The sequence below is a fragment of the Engystomops pustulosus genome, chromosome 8, assembly GCF_040894005.1.
Source record: "Engystomops pustulosus chromosome 8, aEngPut4.maternal, whole genome shotgun sequence".
Taxonomy (NCBI): Eukaryota; Metazoa; Chordata; class Amphibia; order Anura; family Leptodactylidae; genus Engystomops; species Engystomops pustulosus.
Window position 1 is genome coordinate 68525955 of NC_092418.1, and position 18945 is coordinate 68544899.

The window sequence follows — 18945 nt, forward strand, 5'->3', positions numbered from 1 at the left end:
AAAAAAGTGAAATAATTTGCCTATAGAAACTAATTAGATTCCAGCTCCAACTTTTTTAGCTTTTCTGCCCCCAGTGGGCCCCACTGCTTTGAAGGCTTCTTTTTAGGGTTGCTGGTAAATGTGGATGAATCAGGAGATAAACTATTAAGATTTGATAGCATATATAAATATGTGTATAACACATGCACATTACTGTGTCATCATTATAGCCACAAGTCTAGGTTATACAATGTTAAAGAGCCCTCGTTTGGGACAACCGACTTGCAGACAAGCCCTTATATTTATGCATAAATGTGCCTGTATTATTCTTGCCTCTCTATACTACCTGCCACATTAAGCAATACCATTTGCTGTAGAGTTAGATCCAAATAATACATGTAGTACGTGGCATGTGTGTAACTTTGGGCACAAATTGAATCAGCACTTTGGTAACTTATTGCTATTATTATATTTTGTACATTGGATACCTAGAAAATGGTAAATAACAGATAACAACTGAATTAATTTGAGAGTGAAGGTTATGTTGAAAGATTTGTATTAGGTTTTCTGTATTGTAACTGACAACCATCTACAACCTGTCCCTTTCATATCTCGAGCCTAATCAGCCTAAACTGTCCCACAAGTAATCTCCCATCCTTACAAGACTTTCTACTTCACTTTATCATTTACTCTTTTAACAACCACCTGAAAGACTTTTCCATCGCATCCTCCATAATATGGAACTGTCTACTGAAACATGTCTGGCTGTCCCCCACCTTCCAAACCTTCTAAACATAACCTGAAAAGCCATCTAGAATCTCCACTAGAGCCTTCCACTGAGCCATCATGGTCAGAGTCCTCCTTCAGCTTGATCAATCTAGTTTAGTTTTTTTTGTACTAATTTGCACTCACCTTTAAGCAATGTATCTGACCCCCTTTTCGAATCTAAAGCTCCATTGAAAGGTGCTTGATAAATAAATAGTTATAATAGTTATATATCACTTCTGGATCTTCAATTTCATTCACACTCAGAATTCAGTTATCACATTTCTCCTTCCTTATGGTTATCCATTGTTGCCATTATTACACAGACACATGTACACTTCTGACTAAACTTTCAGACAGACATGTACTACATGACAACATTCAGCAAGGCTTGCCATCCCTCTATACAGCTGCTCAATATTTAGGTACATGAAGTTCTATCATCTAAACCTGAAGATTTCTCCTTAAATGGTGTGACTTTCTTACTTTCTTCTTTTGCCCCTCTAATTATTGAACCTCAAAGAGCATTTTTCAAACCTAATATATCCTATTCTGACATCTACTAATAAACTGTATATGTAACCACAATTAATGTTATGTAAATCCATAAGTAACAAATTCCCTGTGTACAATATAGTCTGCATACTCATGCATTACATTGACAACAGAATGACACAAACCCTTGGGTCCTTCGTCCTTTCTAACAGCAGGCTCTTTCTTTGGGTCATATATACTGCAGTCAGTTCCGGCCCATGTGGAAATGCATATACAAGTGGCTTCATTGCTGCAAACCTGAAAAGATCACACAGTGTCAAGACAATGATGGAAACACAAATAAAGAAACTCACATATAATTGTAAATGTAAACTCTGGGTCAAATGCACTGGGTCACCTTAATGCTACATGCACACTATGCTGTTTCACAGACGTGTCTCATCCATATTTGATATAGCAGTCTCACATTTCAGTGTTGTTCATGTACGCCGACTGTCCATATGTGTACACCAACTCCACAACATTTTTTAAGCAGGTCCTACTCCTGTCCATAATTGTGGCCTGTGCCTTCCAATAGAAGTCTTTGGAACAATGAAAAATACTGTTACTCAGCTGCTATGTAACACAAAATCAAGTGACTCGAACAAGCCAGTATTTAGTACGGACCATAAATACGCTGGACTTATGGGTGACAAGGTCAATAGGACATACATAGAAAACAAATACAGGCAATACATCCATTGTTTTCTGTCTGTAGAAAACTATGTGCATGTAGCCTAACACTGTGCCAGAGTTATTGTTCTCCAGACAATTAAATAAGTAATATTTTCAGAATGAAATGTTACCATTGTATTGGTCTTACCCCATGCCCAGAGCAGGTTTTCCCATTAGAACCCAGTGGGCAACTGCTAATATTTAGTGAAGTAATAGGTAGGCACTTTCTGTCTAAACACATCATTGATGGGCCACACGGTGTTCCATCCTCCACATATCCCATGTCAGTCTCATCATCCAAAAGAATATGAGCACCACTGTAAAACATAGAAATTTGTAAGTATTTAAATGTTTCCAAAATATTTAACACATTTTTGTTAAAGCACAACTGATTTATAACACTCAATAAGCTGAGGCACATGGGTGCTGCTATACTGACAGCAGTCTCCAGTCCCCATACTTATCAGCTGATATACTTTAAAGAAAATTTAGCATCAAAATCCAGCATGATAAAACATGAACACTTGCTCATAGATCCAGGCACTGTGACTGTGGTAATCTACGTATATATTTCTTATCCATGGCCTCCTTCTTTGTAAAAATCAATGGTTAAATGGTAATGAGCCAGAACGGTTTTGGAGGTGTTACCAATGTTCTTCCATGCCATAATTTCATAGGTTGTTGCAGTGTGAGGAGCACTCTACCCCTCCCACTGTGTGATAAAAGTTAGTATGCTCCCGTAAAATTACAGCAGGACAGGGAAATGCTGTGGGAATGGGGGGAGAAGGAGAAAGTGTAATAGACTGTGAATCTACAGCGTGGAGGGGCTCTGCTAATAGCCCCCAGTCCTACTGGATCATTAGCATAATTTTAAAAGTTGATTTTTGAAGGAAGGAGGCCATGGATAACAAATATAAGAAGATTACCACAGTCACAGTGCCTGGATCTATGGGTAAGTGCCCCTGGTCTATCATGCTTGATTTTGATGGTAGGTTTTCTTTAACCGTTTTCTTTGTCCATTTCAAATTTTTGCTCACCTCCTTCAAAAGCCATAAATTTTTTATTTTTCCATTAACAGAGATGTACAAGGGCTTGTTTTCTGATTAAAAAAAATGTACTTCATACTGACACCATTTCATTTTCCACCCAATGTACTGGGAAACTGGAAAAACATTCTAAACACATTTTCTTGTAGGTACTGTTTTATGGATTTCACAATTTATATAGATTTTACTATGGTTTAGTGTATTTAAAAAAAAGTAATTAAGCATTCGTCTCACATTCCTTTTCTGTGTTCTACTGAAAGATAGGTGTTCTGAACTTTTAGGTTTTCTTAATTTTTAATTTTTTTTTTTTTATTTTTAGGACCCTTAGGATACTTTAACCCTAGGGGGTCTGATGACTCCTACTGTATATTTCAATACAATTGTATTGCAGTATTTTGGGATTTTACTGCTGATCTGTAGAAAGACTGAGCCTACAGAATGAAAGGCGTGGGAGTTGTGTAGAGACTCCCAGCTGTTTTAGGCCTGCAATGACGCCACGGATGGTAACAATGCAAACCAAGATGTCAGGAATTTAAATGTCATAGGCAGCTATGTCCACAGCATTTCAATGGTTAACACCCACGATCAGTGTCATCACTGATCAAAAGATGTTAACTGCATAATGTAGAAAACTCCTTCATCATACATCCTTCATGATCCCATCATATGTTCAATGGTATCAAGTGGTGAGGGATTTAAAAGATGGGAAAGATAAAGAAGAAAATAGAGAAAGTGAACGCTACATGCATTTAGGGAATGTTATATGTCTGAAAAGATGGGTTAATACACCCAAACACCGTAAGGAGCCAATTAAAGAAGTTGTCATTAATAAGTCACTCCTTCTAGAACCTGAGGGTACCCATGTAAGAGAATACTCCATTTCAATTTAAAGGCAATAAGTTCATTGGTTATTTGTTGTTTACAATTGAAACGGGAAGACCAATTATGGCATCAAAAGATTCCTTATTATATCCAAATAAAACTATTACAAATAAAAAAGATCCCCACTCCAGTTGACTATACTTGGAGACATGGAATTGTCACCAGTCTTTACAAGGCCATAGAACATAAAAAGGGCATCACAGTGGTAGCTGAGTTATTACCTAACACAGATTCCCCACAGAAAGTTATCCAACTTTGCATACTTTTACTTTCTCTGATACTTAAATAAAATTATTTTTTTTTATTTCAGGATATGTTCTTTTTACAGGTCTGTGTGACTACAAATGGCGCCCTACGTGCCCCCCGCCCCCCATACAAATGTGTACATGGCATACTTTTTTTATATACTCCAATTCTCTGTTTCAATTACATTCTCTTTGATGGCATTGATTGTTACATTGTTACATTGTATGCAATTGTGAGGGTCCTTGGATTCCATCATGGCATTTCAAAGATAAATATACTGTACAACATTTGGCCTGAACTGAAGTTCACAAAACACTTTAACCATACCAGAATTTATTTCCTAGATACCAAACTCATAGACCAATGATATGAACCAACTCATAAACTCAAATACCAATCTATCCACTGACTTATTCACCAAGCCTACAGATAGGAATGGTCTTCTCAATTTCAATAGTGCCCATTCTATATCTATTAAATGAGCACTTCCTAGATCCCACATAGATGGTGTCAGATTATGACAAACACCAAATTTAAAGCAAGAGGTTATGCAGATAGCATACTGAATCTCTACAGCCCAAATCCCATGCAACCTCCTCTAATGAGAATAGGATAGTTTTTGTTTATTTGTTTATTCATCTCTATATTGTATAACTGCAATATTCATATTATCATTAACATAGTATATAATATGTTCCTCCCAAATCTTTATTCACTTACCTAGTAAGTGTTCCTAGCATTCTTACCCAATTTGGTATGTTCTTCCATTGCGAAATAGCCAACTCGAAGTGCATCATGGTTGGCACAACGTCACTTCTGGTCTGTGGTTTGGCACCAAACCACAAAGGCTACATGATCTCTCCTTCTTGCATTTATTCATTGCTTCTGGCACTATAGCAACAGACTCCAATGCAGTATAGTAGCTGATATCTGGCTACACTGCTAGCCTCACAGAGGCCTCTTCTACTATTCTGCTTCTTCCCTCCAGCAGTTCTGGTGAGTTGTCCACTACAGCACATTTATGTGTTGCTCTCACTCCAACCATACCTTACCATGATGCCACCAATGTAATGATCAATACTAGATATCCCTTATATGTATGCTATATACCTATGTATCATATGAAAAAACAGTATATATGACTTTGTAACATAGATGGTATTTGATCACTTACTGTGTTTATATAACTTAATGTACTGATATTTTGAGATATGTTGATCACCTTATCTCTGCATAGACCTCTCTTGTACTCATATTGTGATAGAGACACCTATCCCTTGTGCGGTTGGTGGCGGCCTGCGGTGCTAGTGGATCTCGGGGTTGTGAGCTGGTGTTATGCTGTTCCAGAGTTTGTGTGGACAACTTACTAAACTCTTTACTCTACAATCCATTCTTAACACAGCATCCAGGCTTGTCTTTCAGACCAAATTCTACACGGATTCCTCCAGTCTATGTCTGTCACTGTACTGGTTGCCCATCTCCTCCCGGATACAGTTCGAATTGATCACCCTCAAACACAAAGCTCTGCACCTCCCAACCTCTCCGATTTCACTCTATCACCCAACCCTTGCTTTTCAATCCAGCAGTGATCTTAGATTATTTTATTCCTTAATTCGAACCTCCCACTCACATCTCTCAAGGATTTTTCCTGAACTGCACCAATTCTCTGGAATGTCCTACCACGGTCTATCTCCCTACCCAACCTCCAAAGCTAAAAAGTGCCCTTAAAACAGATCTCTTTAGGCAGGCCTATCATACTCCCCAACATATACAACTTTAACTCTCTTTGTATTAACCAATTCTGTGTATGCCCCTGGCAAACGCCAGGTACTAAACTACAGGCTTCTCTTCAGTCCCATTAACCTTGGACTTTAATAACGGGTGCAAGCACAGCATTTTTAGTTATTAAATCATTTTTATTCCATTATAAAGAATGGCAGGGCCATTAAACAAGCTTTTTATACCTCTTGTAATCCCCTTCATCCTCATAGACTGTAAGCTCTCAAGAGGAAGGGCGCTCATTCCTATTTTTTCATATGACTATGTTATCACTCTGTAATGTCTTATTTTATTTATATTTGTTCCCCATAATCTGTAAAGCGCTACGGAATATGATGGCCCCTATAAACAAAATTAAAAGTATTATTATTACCACCTTGTGCATTTACACCTGTGCAGAATTTCAAGTTCCCAGCTATCCTGATACCATATTGATATTAATTCTGATGATCCTGTTGTTGTCCTTATGCCCTAACTGTGGATTCCTATTCAATTGTAAACAATACATAACTAAAGATTGCAAGCTTTCAAAGTGTCAAGATATTGTGTATATATTATATTGATATATGATTTACCCCCCCCCCTTCCATATAGTTAATATCATAATGGAAAAAGTAATCTAAATGCAAGCATAAATCACTTGTCACTAGTATGAGAATATAGCAATATGAAGACATTTTTCTCCAAAGGATTGTATAACATATTTTAAACATAAAAAATTATAAAAAAATATGGCATGATTGTACTGATTCAAAACATATAGGGACCACACAGTAAAAGCATACAAACATGTAGCAACTGTGTCAATCCAACTGGGAAACTAGGAAGTATGTTTTGTTCTGTAGAAAACAAACCCTCGAATTCTTCTGTAAAACAGAAAATAAAAAAGTTATTGCTTTTAGATGGCTATTTATTGCTTTTAAAGGCTATGGTGGGTGGAGGTTAAAGAAATACTGCACAATAGCAAAACACGCAACATTATCTATTTATTTTAAATATTCTGGTGGACAAAAATACTAAAAACATGTGAATTAGTCTTAGAACTATAAAAAATTATTAAAGTGGCAAACACATACTGGCATGAAAAACATTGGGTGAACTATGCGTACCTGCAGTCCATCACTCTCCCTTGGTAATTGATGTATGTCGGTGGAATGTCACCGGCTAATTTACCAATGCGGGGAATCTTAGAAACATTTGCACAAAGTAAGAAACCGCAGAATACATCACTATAAAACAGAAAACCACAAAATATCATTTAACCCTTCCTACCAACAGTTTGCAGATATTGCGCACCAACATTTGCCAGGGCAATTTTTACAATGTTGACATGTGATTTGGCAAGCTCTGTGCAGCACTGCGTAATCTGTGTGCGCTATATAAATAGAAGAATTATTATTATCTACAAATAAATCCAAAATAAAAACTTTAGGAATCATACTAAACCCCGTTCAACCATATAATTTTTGAAAGCAGCCTCTTATCATAATGTCAAAATTGCAATCAACATTGACATTGTAAGTGAACATTTTTATTTATAAAATGCATAAAAATGAGTTTGATGACAAAAAAAAATGTAGAGTTCATACATACCTCATAGTTATATGTTCACATAAATATATCTTCATACAATTACTAAAACTGAAGTAACCAAATCTGCTTTTCAGCTACAAATTTTACAACCTGCAAATTATAGCATCCGTAAAGAGGACCTGTCACCCATACTGGGATCTATTTAGACATTGGGGGGCTGTGGGAAACATTACAGGGGGCTTTAGGGACACTACTGGGGGACTGTGAGGACATTTGGGGATGTGTCGGGAATATTACAGGGGGCTGTGGTGACATTACTGGTGAATAAGAATACATTGAGGGGGGCTGTGGGGGTCATTACAAGGGGCTGTGGGAAACATCAGGGTCTGTGAGGACATTGGGTGGCTGTGAGGGGGACATTAAATTGGGCTTTGGGAACATTACTGGGGGGCTGTTCGAGACATTACTGGAGCTGTGGGGGCTTCTTATTGGGAACTGTGGGGGACATTACTGTAGGCTGTGTGGACATTACACAATAACTACAAAAGTAGTCTAGTTATTAGGTTAGGGGATTCTTTATGTGGGCATGATTAGGCAGGGCATTATTTAGTTTGGGGTCACATTGAACGCCAATTAGTGGAGTCACAGGTATTAAGTGCAGATTGCATTCGTATTTGTAAGTTCAAGATTAAAGGACACCTGTCATCAGGTCTGTGTCACTTGTCCTGTCACCTCTACCTGTTGGAGCAGCTCACAAGGATCCCATCCCAGCCTTTATCTAGTTATTTCATACATTATTCATTGTAAAATAATCTATTCTTTATCATGTAAATGAGGCTGGTCACATGGTCAGAGGCAGTGATGTCACTCCTGTTACCCCTCCCCTCTCCTCCCCCTGCTCATGTCTGTGTGTAATGTATAGTAATGCATGGCTAGTGTGTGTATGTCATCTGCTGACATGCTGCATCCTCCTAATATACAGGTAAGAGACACAGTACCTGACATGTTCTGCTATAACATGGCTGCCTGGAGCTGCTGTGTCTCTCCTAAACACACACACAGGCTGCAGGGGGCGTGGCCACCAGCACCAGGAAGCACATCATTATACCGCCTCACATAATTATACAGGCTGTCAGTCAAGCACTGGGGGTGTGGCTGTGCCTCCCACTCATGAATAGAGTGGACAGCTTGAATATGCTAATGCTTCATTGGACATTTTACAGGTCATTTGCATACAGCTTTAGGACCTCATTGCTTAGGTTTACAGGCATGTAGAGGGACAATGAAGGGATAGAGGCAATGCTCTCTAATGGCAGTTTATGAAAATATATTTAGTTTAGGGGGGTTATTTTGCATGACGGGTTCTCTTTAAGGAACATTATTAGGTGGGTGGCACAATGAGGGGATGTAATGTAAATTATGGGGCCTTATACCCTAGTGGGGGCAGTAATTGTCAGCATCATTATAAAGTGTGGAGGCCACAATGGGGACTGTTTGTAAATGTACTATTTGTAAACCAAAATGTATGTATATAATATACAGTATATATAGGTTTTATGGCTTTTACAACATGTTACTAGGAAGCATTTATTATTTCTATGTTAACAGTATTTTCAAGAGGACTTTCTGTGTACTCTATTAGACCCTTTTCACATGATCGTATATGGTGTTTGTAAAGCCATGCAAACAGTGGCTAGCATACGGCTGCAATAGGAGTGCATTGTGCGCACATAATGAGCACAGTCGTGTGACACCGTGCCATTGCCAGAAAAAATGAAGAGGCGAGGAGCAGTCAATCTTATGGAGAGAGGAGGGGTGAGGAACAGTCACCCCTCCATCTCCCCAATGAAGCAGTCCTGGCTTGGGTGTAGCGTGCATGTATGTGAAAGGGGCCTTACACTAAAAGAGGGGGAGTGTTTGGGGTAGTAGCAAGATAACATTGTTAGGGGACCAAGATGTTGGGACAATAAAGAACATAAGATGAACATAAGAAGTCTGTGTGGTAAACTGCAGACACATGGCTGAAGAGGAAGAGAAATGGTGATGCTGGACCTAATGGAGAAGAGGACACGTAACCTGCAGTCACCGGATGTAATAAGTAGGGATTTCTCCTGTGTTTTCTGTAACTGTATTTGTTGTGTATAGGTTGTATACAGTATTGGGCATTAATGAATGTTCGGTACATATGCATTAGGGCCTGTGCCCCGGATCTTTTACCACCCTAGCAATGCCCCCTGACTGAACCATAAGATTTGAATAAAAGGAATTAGAGAGGTTAGAAGTACAGAGGATGATTGTGGTGGAAAAATATGTTTTACATACAGTTCATTGAGGGTAATCACCTACACAGAATGTAAAACCTCAAATCAAATATTACACATTATGTGCCGTCTGACTTACTGTTTGCTGCATTGAAGCCAACCATCTCCATCTTTCCCACAATTTCCCTTCTCTGTGCCTTCAGTATTCAGCTTCTCATAGCAATGCTTATCTGAGCCTGCAGCTTCTGTTATTTTGAAGAAAGATATAGCAGAAATCTGTCAAGGACACTATGGACATTCTGTTTTCTAACACATTAGGACTAGATGAACATAGGACACACACACTATATATATATATATATATGAATCGGATCCAAGCTTCCAGTGCGCCGCACGGGACCTGGACACATTGCCGGCTTGGAAATGCCACTAGCTACTAGCCATTCCTGTGATAGCCAATCATAATAGTCCCAGTTAGTTGCTAGGGGCTTTAATTTTCCGTATTGCTCAGCAGCCGAACCGGTAATATGTCTGGGTCCCATATACAGTTTATATCATCATTGCTTTACTATTAGTGTAGTTTTCTACGCTGCTTCCTTAATCTTGTGTCCTAACATTAATTTATGATACTCTTATATAATATCACAAAGCTAAATTGAGAATAAACAGGAACGAACATATATAGAGCCTAAGAAGTGCTTATTGATTTACTTTTAGTCCTCTCTTCTAGAACATCTGTAATCCCCACTATAAAAGCTGACATGTTTCCATTAACTTAACAGCTACAGCTAAATGCATTATTGGTAATTTTCTACAGAAGATACCTTGTTTCAATAGATGCTTTCAGGAAGATTTATTATGTGTCATTATAATAGTCATTACATACAGTGTAAATTTAGGATAGACAGTTTTTAAATGCATCAGATTTAAAAAATGACTTCTCTTTAATGTTAAATCTGGTGAAGTTTAGCATTTACGGATATTCTACTGTTTTTCCCCTTATACTATTTCATTATGCAAAGAAGGTCATTAAAAAAGAAAAACACTACAAATTAATAAAAGATGAACATTATGGTATATGAAACTTAAAATTGTGCTATAAACAACTACATTTTGCCCCGAAAAAACCCACAAGACCCCATATAACTATAGTAACAGAAAAAAAAAGTTTTACAATAAAGAATGCATTGATGGAAAAAAAATGGGCATTAACGTGGAAAACAGGTGTGGAGGTAAGGGGTTAATAAACCTGGATGAGGGCTTTTTTTAGACTTAACTGGAGACATTTTGGAGTTTATACAACACTTGATAATTAGCACTGGGTTGTAACATATGAAAAGACCAAAGCTGTGTTATTTTTATTTATATTTTGGTATAAAAAGTCCAAAAATATAAACAGGGAGAAGATTTTTGACTCTTTTCCATTTAATAGTATTTTGCTTTTAGTTTAAATTATAATGAAAGCAGCTCTGACCATTATCTATCACAGTATAACCAAAATCACTGTGGTGGCCTTGTGTGAAACAGACCCTTCAACTTACTCTGCCCCCAGATGTGTTTGCACTGATTGTCTCTCGTCTTGCATTCACCATTGTAGCAGCGGCCCTAAAAGAGTAGTTAAATCAGTTAACTGTTCTGCTACACAAGTGCATCACACAGAGCCATTTATGCCGTATTATGGAAGGAATGAAACACGTCTAGATCAAAAAGAAGCTAAAAAGCAGGTCACAAATCCAAAAAAACTGGGTAGTGCCAAAAGTGAAAATATAAGAGGCAATGTTTTCTTTATCCCATCCTGGAAAAAAATATTTGCATATTTTTCCCAGAATCCCCCAGTGGAGCATCAATGTCTGTAAGTGTCATGTCTGCAAGGCGGCCATTATTGGTAAAGTCTCCAAAAGGAGAGCTCTTACTTCCATGACCTATTGCAGAAAGTGTCATTTTGGGGATTTGACAAATCTTCACTTCAGGTCAATTTACCACTGAAAAGTTCGGACTGCAGAATCTCATTCACACAACTGGTGCTCAAAGTGGCTGTGGGTTTTCATTGCTTAGATCTGCACTGAAAATCTGCAGTACATTTAGGGTGATGGCACTTGTGGCTTTTTGAAAACGCATGATTTTTTGACCAGTTTGAATTAAAACTCAAACCTATCAAAAACTGATGCGTTTTTAACACATGCGTTTTTGATGGACTGCTTAAAAAACGTCCCAAAAACGTGTTCAAAACGCCATCACCCTTAGTTGTGTGCAAGTGGCCTTAGGGTGATGCCACACATGGAGTTTTAGTTCTGTTTTTGGTCCGTTTTTCCCAATTATCTTAAGAGATAAACAGGTTGTAAGCAGCCAAGTGCATGGTAAACAGCCAAAACGGACTGAAAACGGATGTTTAAGAACGGACCAAAAACGCCATGTGTGACATCACCCTTAAAGTGTTTTTCTAGCATTTTGAAACTGATTTATTGTTCTTTGAAAAGGCTACCAATATCAGATCATTGGGGGTTCATCTACTGGAACCTCCATTAATCACCCGGAAGTGGCTGCAATACTTCAGAACAGCTATGCTTGTGCAGTCTAGTGCCTGAATTGGAAAAAGAAACCAGTATTAAGACATAATTAAAACCACCAGTCAAAGATTACCTGATTTGAATCGCAGGCAAATCCATCTTGTTTCCGAAGATTAGGCGGACACTATGAATGCAAAACATGGTAGACTTGAGCTTAAACTCAAAAGAAAAAAAACTATAGAAAGCATATCTTGCTCCAGGAGATGCTTTTCGGTTTTTTGTCAATACAGTCTACAGAAGTACATTGATATATTTTACCATGTGCGCTATTGCTTGTGTGTGCTACAGAACTTGCAACTTTTTCCTCTCACGTGCCACGCAGGAAACAAGGCAGGTTAGGGCATCACAATTTACCATAACTCGCCAAACACTGGAAGAGTTATAGCTGTACACTACGCTAGGTCGGTCTTGGTAATTCCTGGATGTCACATGTCAAGTACGCCAATAATTAAGACACTTCAGAGATTGAGCTTCTGATTGACCCCTATGTACTTGATGTTGCTAACGTTACTCTTTGAACCAGCACTGTCATATCAACTCCAGTGCCTGCATAGGAAACTATCATTTACAGTGGTAAAGAAGGGTTAAAGGGAACCTGCCACCAGGGTATGAAATACCCTTTCTAGTATTCCTGAGATGGGAAGCCTCTATCTTTGGTTCTATTTAGGACCTAGAAGTAACGACCTAGTTGGAAATGCAATGGGCTATAGACAGTTCTAAGTACTACAGAACCAAAGACCGGGGCATCTGAAGGGACACTCCACCTGGAGCCTCTAAACTTGATTCATCTCAAGTTAGAGTCTTCTCTGCTAATTTTCACATTTAGAAGCAATTTTTTATAGGTAAAAAGGTTTTACATAAACGAAGGAATTCTAGAAAAGACATTTCATTCCCCACCTGAGTATGCATGAAGTTTAATGGAGTAAAATCTTTTGCCAGTGGAGCAGTGTACCAGTAGCGGCTTCATCGGAGCACCTAAGCACCTTTATGTATTTGTATTGTTCAACCAGTCTCTGTGTAACAATTGCCGGAACACTATGTACAAAATAATCCCCCCCCCCCCCCCGAGGGATCAATAAAGTTGTATTGTATTGTATTTTTAACATGAAGTTACCTGGCCAGAGTCTCCAGTGCAGTGCTCTGTGATGTCACATTCATTAACAGCATAACGGCAGTCATACTCCCGAGGAAGGAACTGTATATATAGAATATATAGAAGGGGTATTAGTAGATGGCATTTAGATTGTTGTCAACATTGTGTTAACACATGTGTTTTGTAATCGCAATGTTGACAGCAATGTAATCAGACAAATCTCTTTTCAGCTGTCGTGTACTTTAAATTGCAGCAGTAATTGACAGTAGCAGGTGGGTGCCATTTGTTTGGTTCCCATACGCTATGCTGCTACTGTTAAATGCTGTGGATTATCCCCTGGAGATTCCACAGCAGCAATGCAGTGACACATCCACCCATACCTGTTTAAAAGAGCAGTTTTTACTCACCAAGCAGGAGGTGTTACAGCAGGGCCCATCACTACAGTGTGCTCCATTAGACAGGGAGCATTTCTTGCAGCAGTCACCAAAGCAATCCTGGATAAAATGTTTAGTCTATGAGAAAGGCAGAACATGGAAACATGTTGGAAACGCATACAGTAGGTGATGCACTGATGTCCTCAACCCATCTCAACACATCACTGAACACTGATGAGATGAAAATGTATGAATATCAATATACACATGCAGGTTATTACTGGCTTAATAAAATATTTATTTTATAGTACAGCATTTACCTATACTTTTACCTACATATGTTAACACTGGTTATGTAAAATGCCAGTTATTCTAGATAAGCATAACAACAGGCCAAAATACAAAAAATAACAGCACATTCCATGGAAAACTAGAGTGAGGATGCGTTCACATGTTCCACTAGCGTTGCATCATGAACAGGGGGCAGAGCTCGGGCCGATCGCATATGCGTTTCCCGGGAAACGCATGCGGTTGATAACCTGATCGCATGGGTTTTTCTGGAAATGTATAGACGATCGCCCCGAGCCTGTGCGCTAGCATCACGTTATGAACGCAAAGCTAGCGGAACATGTGAACGCACCCTGAGGGTGCTATTTAGATCCTCCCAGCAACATAATGTTCAAAATATATCCTAGAAAACAGCAGCACTCCAAACAGAGAAAAAAAAGTTTGATGACTTTATTCCACCTTTTTAAAATGCAGTCCAATCTACTGCCAGCATGTTATAGAGCAGACGGAGCTGAATTGATTGGCGTAGCTTTTTTTGTGAAATGTTCCTATACATACAATATAATCATACATTTGTGTGCATTTTTGCTTATTCTATGCATGGTGGTCCTCCAGGTGTACAGCCATTTCTAATTGCACACATTTAGGCAAGATGTTTCCCAGCATCATACATTATTAGAAGGATAAGTAATAAGTATCTGATTGCAGATTGAGGTTCAAAAACCCTAGTAAATCAAAAAAGGGGGAAAATGTAAATCTGAATAATTCCTCTCTCTCCTAAACACATATAGAAATAAATAAACAAAGACAAAAAAGATTTTGGGTATCTGAAATCACCAATGTATTTAACTATAAATATAATACACGTCTGTAAAGGAAAACGCCTGTGAAACGACCTGGTGGTACCACACCGCAGCAAGTCCAACCCGCTTTGATGCGGGCTCTGGTGAAAACCGGTCCCGGTGCCTGATAAATATGATGTTGTGCAGGGGCTTCATTACCCAGTGTTCCCTGCACATTGAACTCATGCCGACTCGGTCATGGCTACTCACATGGCATTTCTGGCGGAATTCCAGTCCGTGTTCGAAGAACCTGCACGGGCTTCCCCTGCGTTGCTGAACCTGCATCAAGGCGACTCGTCTGTGGGAGAGTATGCAGTTCAGTTCCGCGCCCTGGCCTCTGAACTTGTTTGGAACGATGCAGCCCTCTTTAACAAAGGACTCTCTTCTCAGGTCAAAGACGCTTTGGCTGCTCGTGACCTGCCATCTACTCTGAGTGGTCTCATCACAGTGGTCACTCAGATTGATGTACAGTTTAGGAGAGCGCTGAGGAACTACACTTCAAGCAACCTCAAGTCCGTGTAACACGTTTTCCTCGCTTGGCAACTGCCTTCCAGCCTCCACCTGTATCGTATGCTGAGGAACCTATGCAGGTGGACACAACCTGACTATCCCTCCAGGAGCGTTCCAGACTATGTCAGGACGATGTCTGTACTGTGCCAGCCCAGAGCACTTCATTGGGACTTGCCCTGTCCATCCCCAACGTTTGGGAAACGCCAGCACCTAGGGCTCTTGGGAGAAGTGTGCCTAGGTTTGAGCAAAGCTTCTCCACGCCTGACTATTCCTGTGCTCCTCAGTGTTGGCACCTGCACCCAGATCCAGGTCTCGGCTTTCTTGGACTCTGGCTCTGCAGGGAACTTTGTGGATGCCACTCTGATCTCCCAGCACCACATCCCTGTGGTCCTCCTCGAAAAGCTTTTGGTCATATCCTCGACCAGCGGACAAATCCTCTCAGATGTGGTCCGGTACCGCACTGAGCCAATTTCCATGCAAGTATAGGGAGAGACTGTATTTCTTCTTGCTGACGTGATTTACCTCATCCCTCCTGTTGGGCCTTCCATGGCTACAGTTCCATGCAACTGTCCTCAACTGGATGACGGGGGAAAGTCTTTGTTTGGGATCAGAGTGCCAGTCAAGCTGTATGCTGAAGCCTCTACCTGTACCCGTCTTGACTCGCATCAATCCGGTGTCCTACAAGCTGTGCCTTCCGCCCACCATGCGCATCCCGAACTTCAACCATGTCTCCATGCTCAAGCCTGTCATCATGAACCACTTCTCCCGGCAAGTACATCCTCCTGCTCCAGAAGCTGACATCTATGAGGTAAAGGAGATCCTTGATATGAAGACGGTGAAGGGTAAGCAGTTCTTCTTGGTTGACTGGAAGGGGTTTGGGCCGGAGGAGAGAACTTGGGAGCCAGTGGACAATATACTGGACCAGAGATTTCTCCAGCCCAATAAGAGGGGGAGGACGAAGGGGGGGGGGTACTGTCACGGGTGCTCACCTGTGCCCCTCAGTGCCCGCTGGCATGGTGCGAGTGCCACTCACCTGCTCCCGACTACGCGATTACCTGCTGTTCCTGTACCTCGACTGCCACCACGGACTAGTCACGCTTGTGGAACAACCTGGTGGTACCACACCGCAGCAAGTCCAAGCCGCTTTGCTGCGGGCTCTGGTGAAAACCGGGTACCACTTAGACTCTGGGCCCAGGTGTCATCCTTAGGTCCAGCTTGTGTCATCGTCCGCGGTGGTTCAGAGGGTCCACTACCTCTGAGCCAGACATTCTGGTTTAAAAATTGGAGGGAAGTCTCCTCAAGCCTTTTGGAGTTGATGTGGCTGCAAAAGGTGTTAGCTAATAGCTACACCCTACAGAGCCAGAGTCCCTGTGCACCCTTTGTAGTAATAAGTTTCCAATGTCTCATTAGCTATACAAGATAAGGCTAGAAGTAAATAAGGGATATTAATGGCTTTATGAACAGGACAAAACCTGGCATGTGAATCTCCCTTGTAAATGTATGTTCATTACAATATCTGGCATGTGAATCCCCCTTGTTCATATTTCACCACCCCTAAAATGTTAACTCAAAGTAATCAAAAAGGTTGTACATTTTTTGAATGAAAAAGTCAGCTGGTGCCACAAAAAAACTACCCTTTACACAGCCATAAAGTTTAAAAAAGTTACGGGTATAAGAATATGGCAACATAAATACATTTTTATAAAGATACCTTGGTGTGTTAAGTTTATATGTTTTGTTTGTTATGTTTCAATACCTTAAAAAAATGTAATTGCTTGGGAAAAGGTTGTTTTGTATCAGTATATTCTCACTTTTTTATTAAATGTACAGAGCATCTGGATTTTTTTCCCTAGTGTCATATATGGAATATTTAAAGGTGCTAGCAGCAAGTAAAGTTCTTCCTTCAAAAAATATATCGCTCTATAAAAGGAAAAGAAGGTTAAAGGGAAAGCGTCAACCCATAACACATAAGAAGATCATAAGATGGAGTAAATTAGAATGAAAATAAGTTCATTGAAGAAGACTTACTGTTCGTGAACCACAGTCACACTCTTCTCCTGGCTCTACATAACCATTGCCACACTCGGTTACTTCGAACAGCTGAAAAATAGAAAAGATGGTCACTCCCTTTATAAACTCTAACAACCACTGCACTAGTTTCTAAAATATAAAAAACAGTCTCTATCAATTAGTTTATTAAAAACATTATAATGCTTAATTACAATGTTAACTTTACAATTGATTTCTCAGATAATAGCTTACAATTTTACGGTTCTCAAAATGTTTTTTGAGAGGAATTAAAATATAGTTAAAGTAAGCATGGCTTAACATGGTGACCATGTTTAAAATAGAGTTCTTTAGCACTCTCTATTCCCCTTCTGTTTAGGTTAAAATGCCACCTAAGACCCACTGTTCTGCACTTACTGATGGCCACTGCCACTCAAGAAATACTTGTAGATGTTCCATTAGTCCAGCATCGGAAAAAGTGGATCACTGCTCCAACTTGGTGGCTGAAGGGGCATCTCCAAATATTTCTTGTGTGTTGGCGTGTGGGATATGGGGGCCAAGTAATCCTACAAATGACATACTTGATGAGATGCAGATTTACTGTTGACAATTATTCTAAAATGTATGAAAGCAACTCTACTGTAAATGGATATCCTTAATGTACCTTGGTTGGTCTATTGAAAAGACATAACCCTCCTCCACGGTTAAGGAATTCCTTGAAGTCAGCAATACTACACTTTGAAAATCTCCGTGAATGGTACACACTACAGGGTGACAAACACAAAAAGTTTCTTTGTATAAAAATAGAAATCATCACAACATACTCTTTCTAAATTCTAGTGTTAGCACATTTTACTCTTATGCTTTACCCGTGACAGCAGTGGTTCTTTAAATAAATCCTTTAAAAATCCATCAGAAAGATGTTCACAAAAAAGTTTTCTTTTTACTCTCAAAGGCACGTATTGTACATATTGACATATCTTTAGAGTATGAGGAAGGGTGAACAAAAATTCTTAGATAAAAATAGCTACCTAATGCATATAGTTACTACACTGTACAAGATTTATATGGACACGTAAACGCAACATCAACTTAAGGTTCATTTATGTTTTATATTTACCCACTGGGTATCAGCACATAAAGAGTATGTTATACAGCACATTATAAGGGTCATGTAGAGAAACATCAAATAACTAAACTATGTGGCTACTATCTCTATAAACTGTAATTTAGGTAAGCTACCTTCATGTTGTTCTAGTTACATTTATCAATCCCGATGAACATAATAGTGAAAATAATACAAGATATTTAGCTAGTGCTGGAACTACTAGACATACCCAGTTTCTTCCATTATGCATCCACCAAAATTCTCTGTACAGTCACATTCTTCTGGAAGATATTGATAGGAATAATAAATTATTGTTAATTAAACATACTAAACATCACCTGAAATTATCCAATAATAGAAAAGCTGTGCTTCTGTCTACTTCTATTTTATTATGTTAGTAGTGCTGTCTAACTATGATATTATCTGTTTTTCCTTATAATTACTCAGTCATAATTA

General features: G+C 39.3%; 1 protein-coding gene across 11 annotated transcripts in view; it reads right to left on the reverse strand.

The window, feature by feature from the left end:
• The window catches only part of ADAM23 (ADAM metallopeptidase domain 23), a 162330-nt gene that overhangs the window by 21127 nt on the left and 122258 nt on the right, over positions 1–18945 (reverse strand). For 6 of the 11 annotated variants that reach the window (XR_011849397.1, XR_011849398.1, XM_072121073.1 and 3 more), the window contains exons 14-24: positions 18719–18770; positions 18046–18145; positions 17403–17474; positions 13768–13872; positions 13382–13462; positions 12341–12391; positions 11242–11305; positions 9840–9945; positions 7016–7135; positions 2102–2270; positions 1425–1536 (exon numbers count right to left, since the gene is read on the reverse strand). Coding sequence is in view for 9 of the 11 variants with exons in the window: in XM_072121073.1 (XP_071977174.1) it covers positions 1425–1536; positions 2102–2270; positions 7016–7135; positions 9840–9945; positions 11242–11305; positions 12341–12391; positions 13382–13462; positions 13768–13872; positions 17403–17474; positions 18046–18145; positions 18719–18770 (1032 nt within the window). In the remaining 2 variants the exon portion in view is untranslated. Of the gene's footprint in view, positions 1–1424; positions 1537–2101; positions 2271–6639; positions 6773–7015; positions 7136–9839; positions 9946–11241; positions 11306–12340; positions 12392–13381; positions 13463–13767; positions 13873–17402; positions 17475–18045; positions 18146–18718; positions 18771–18945 lie in introns of those variants that run through there. The other 5 variants (XM_072121072.1, XM_072121071.1, XM_072121067.1 and 2 more) reach the window with 4 other exon arrangements.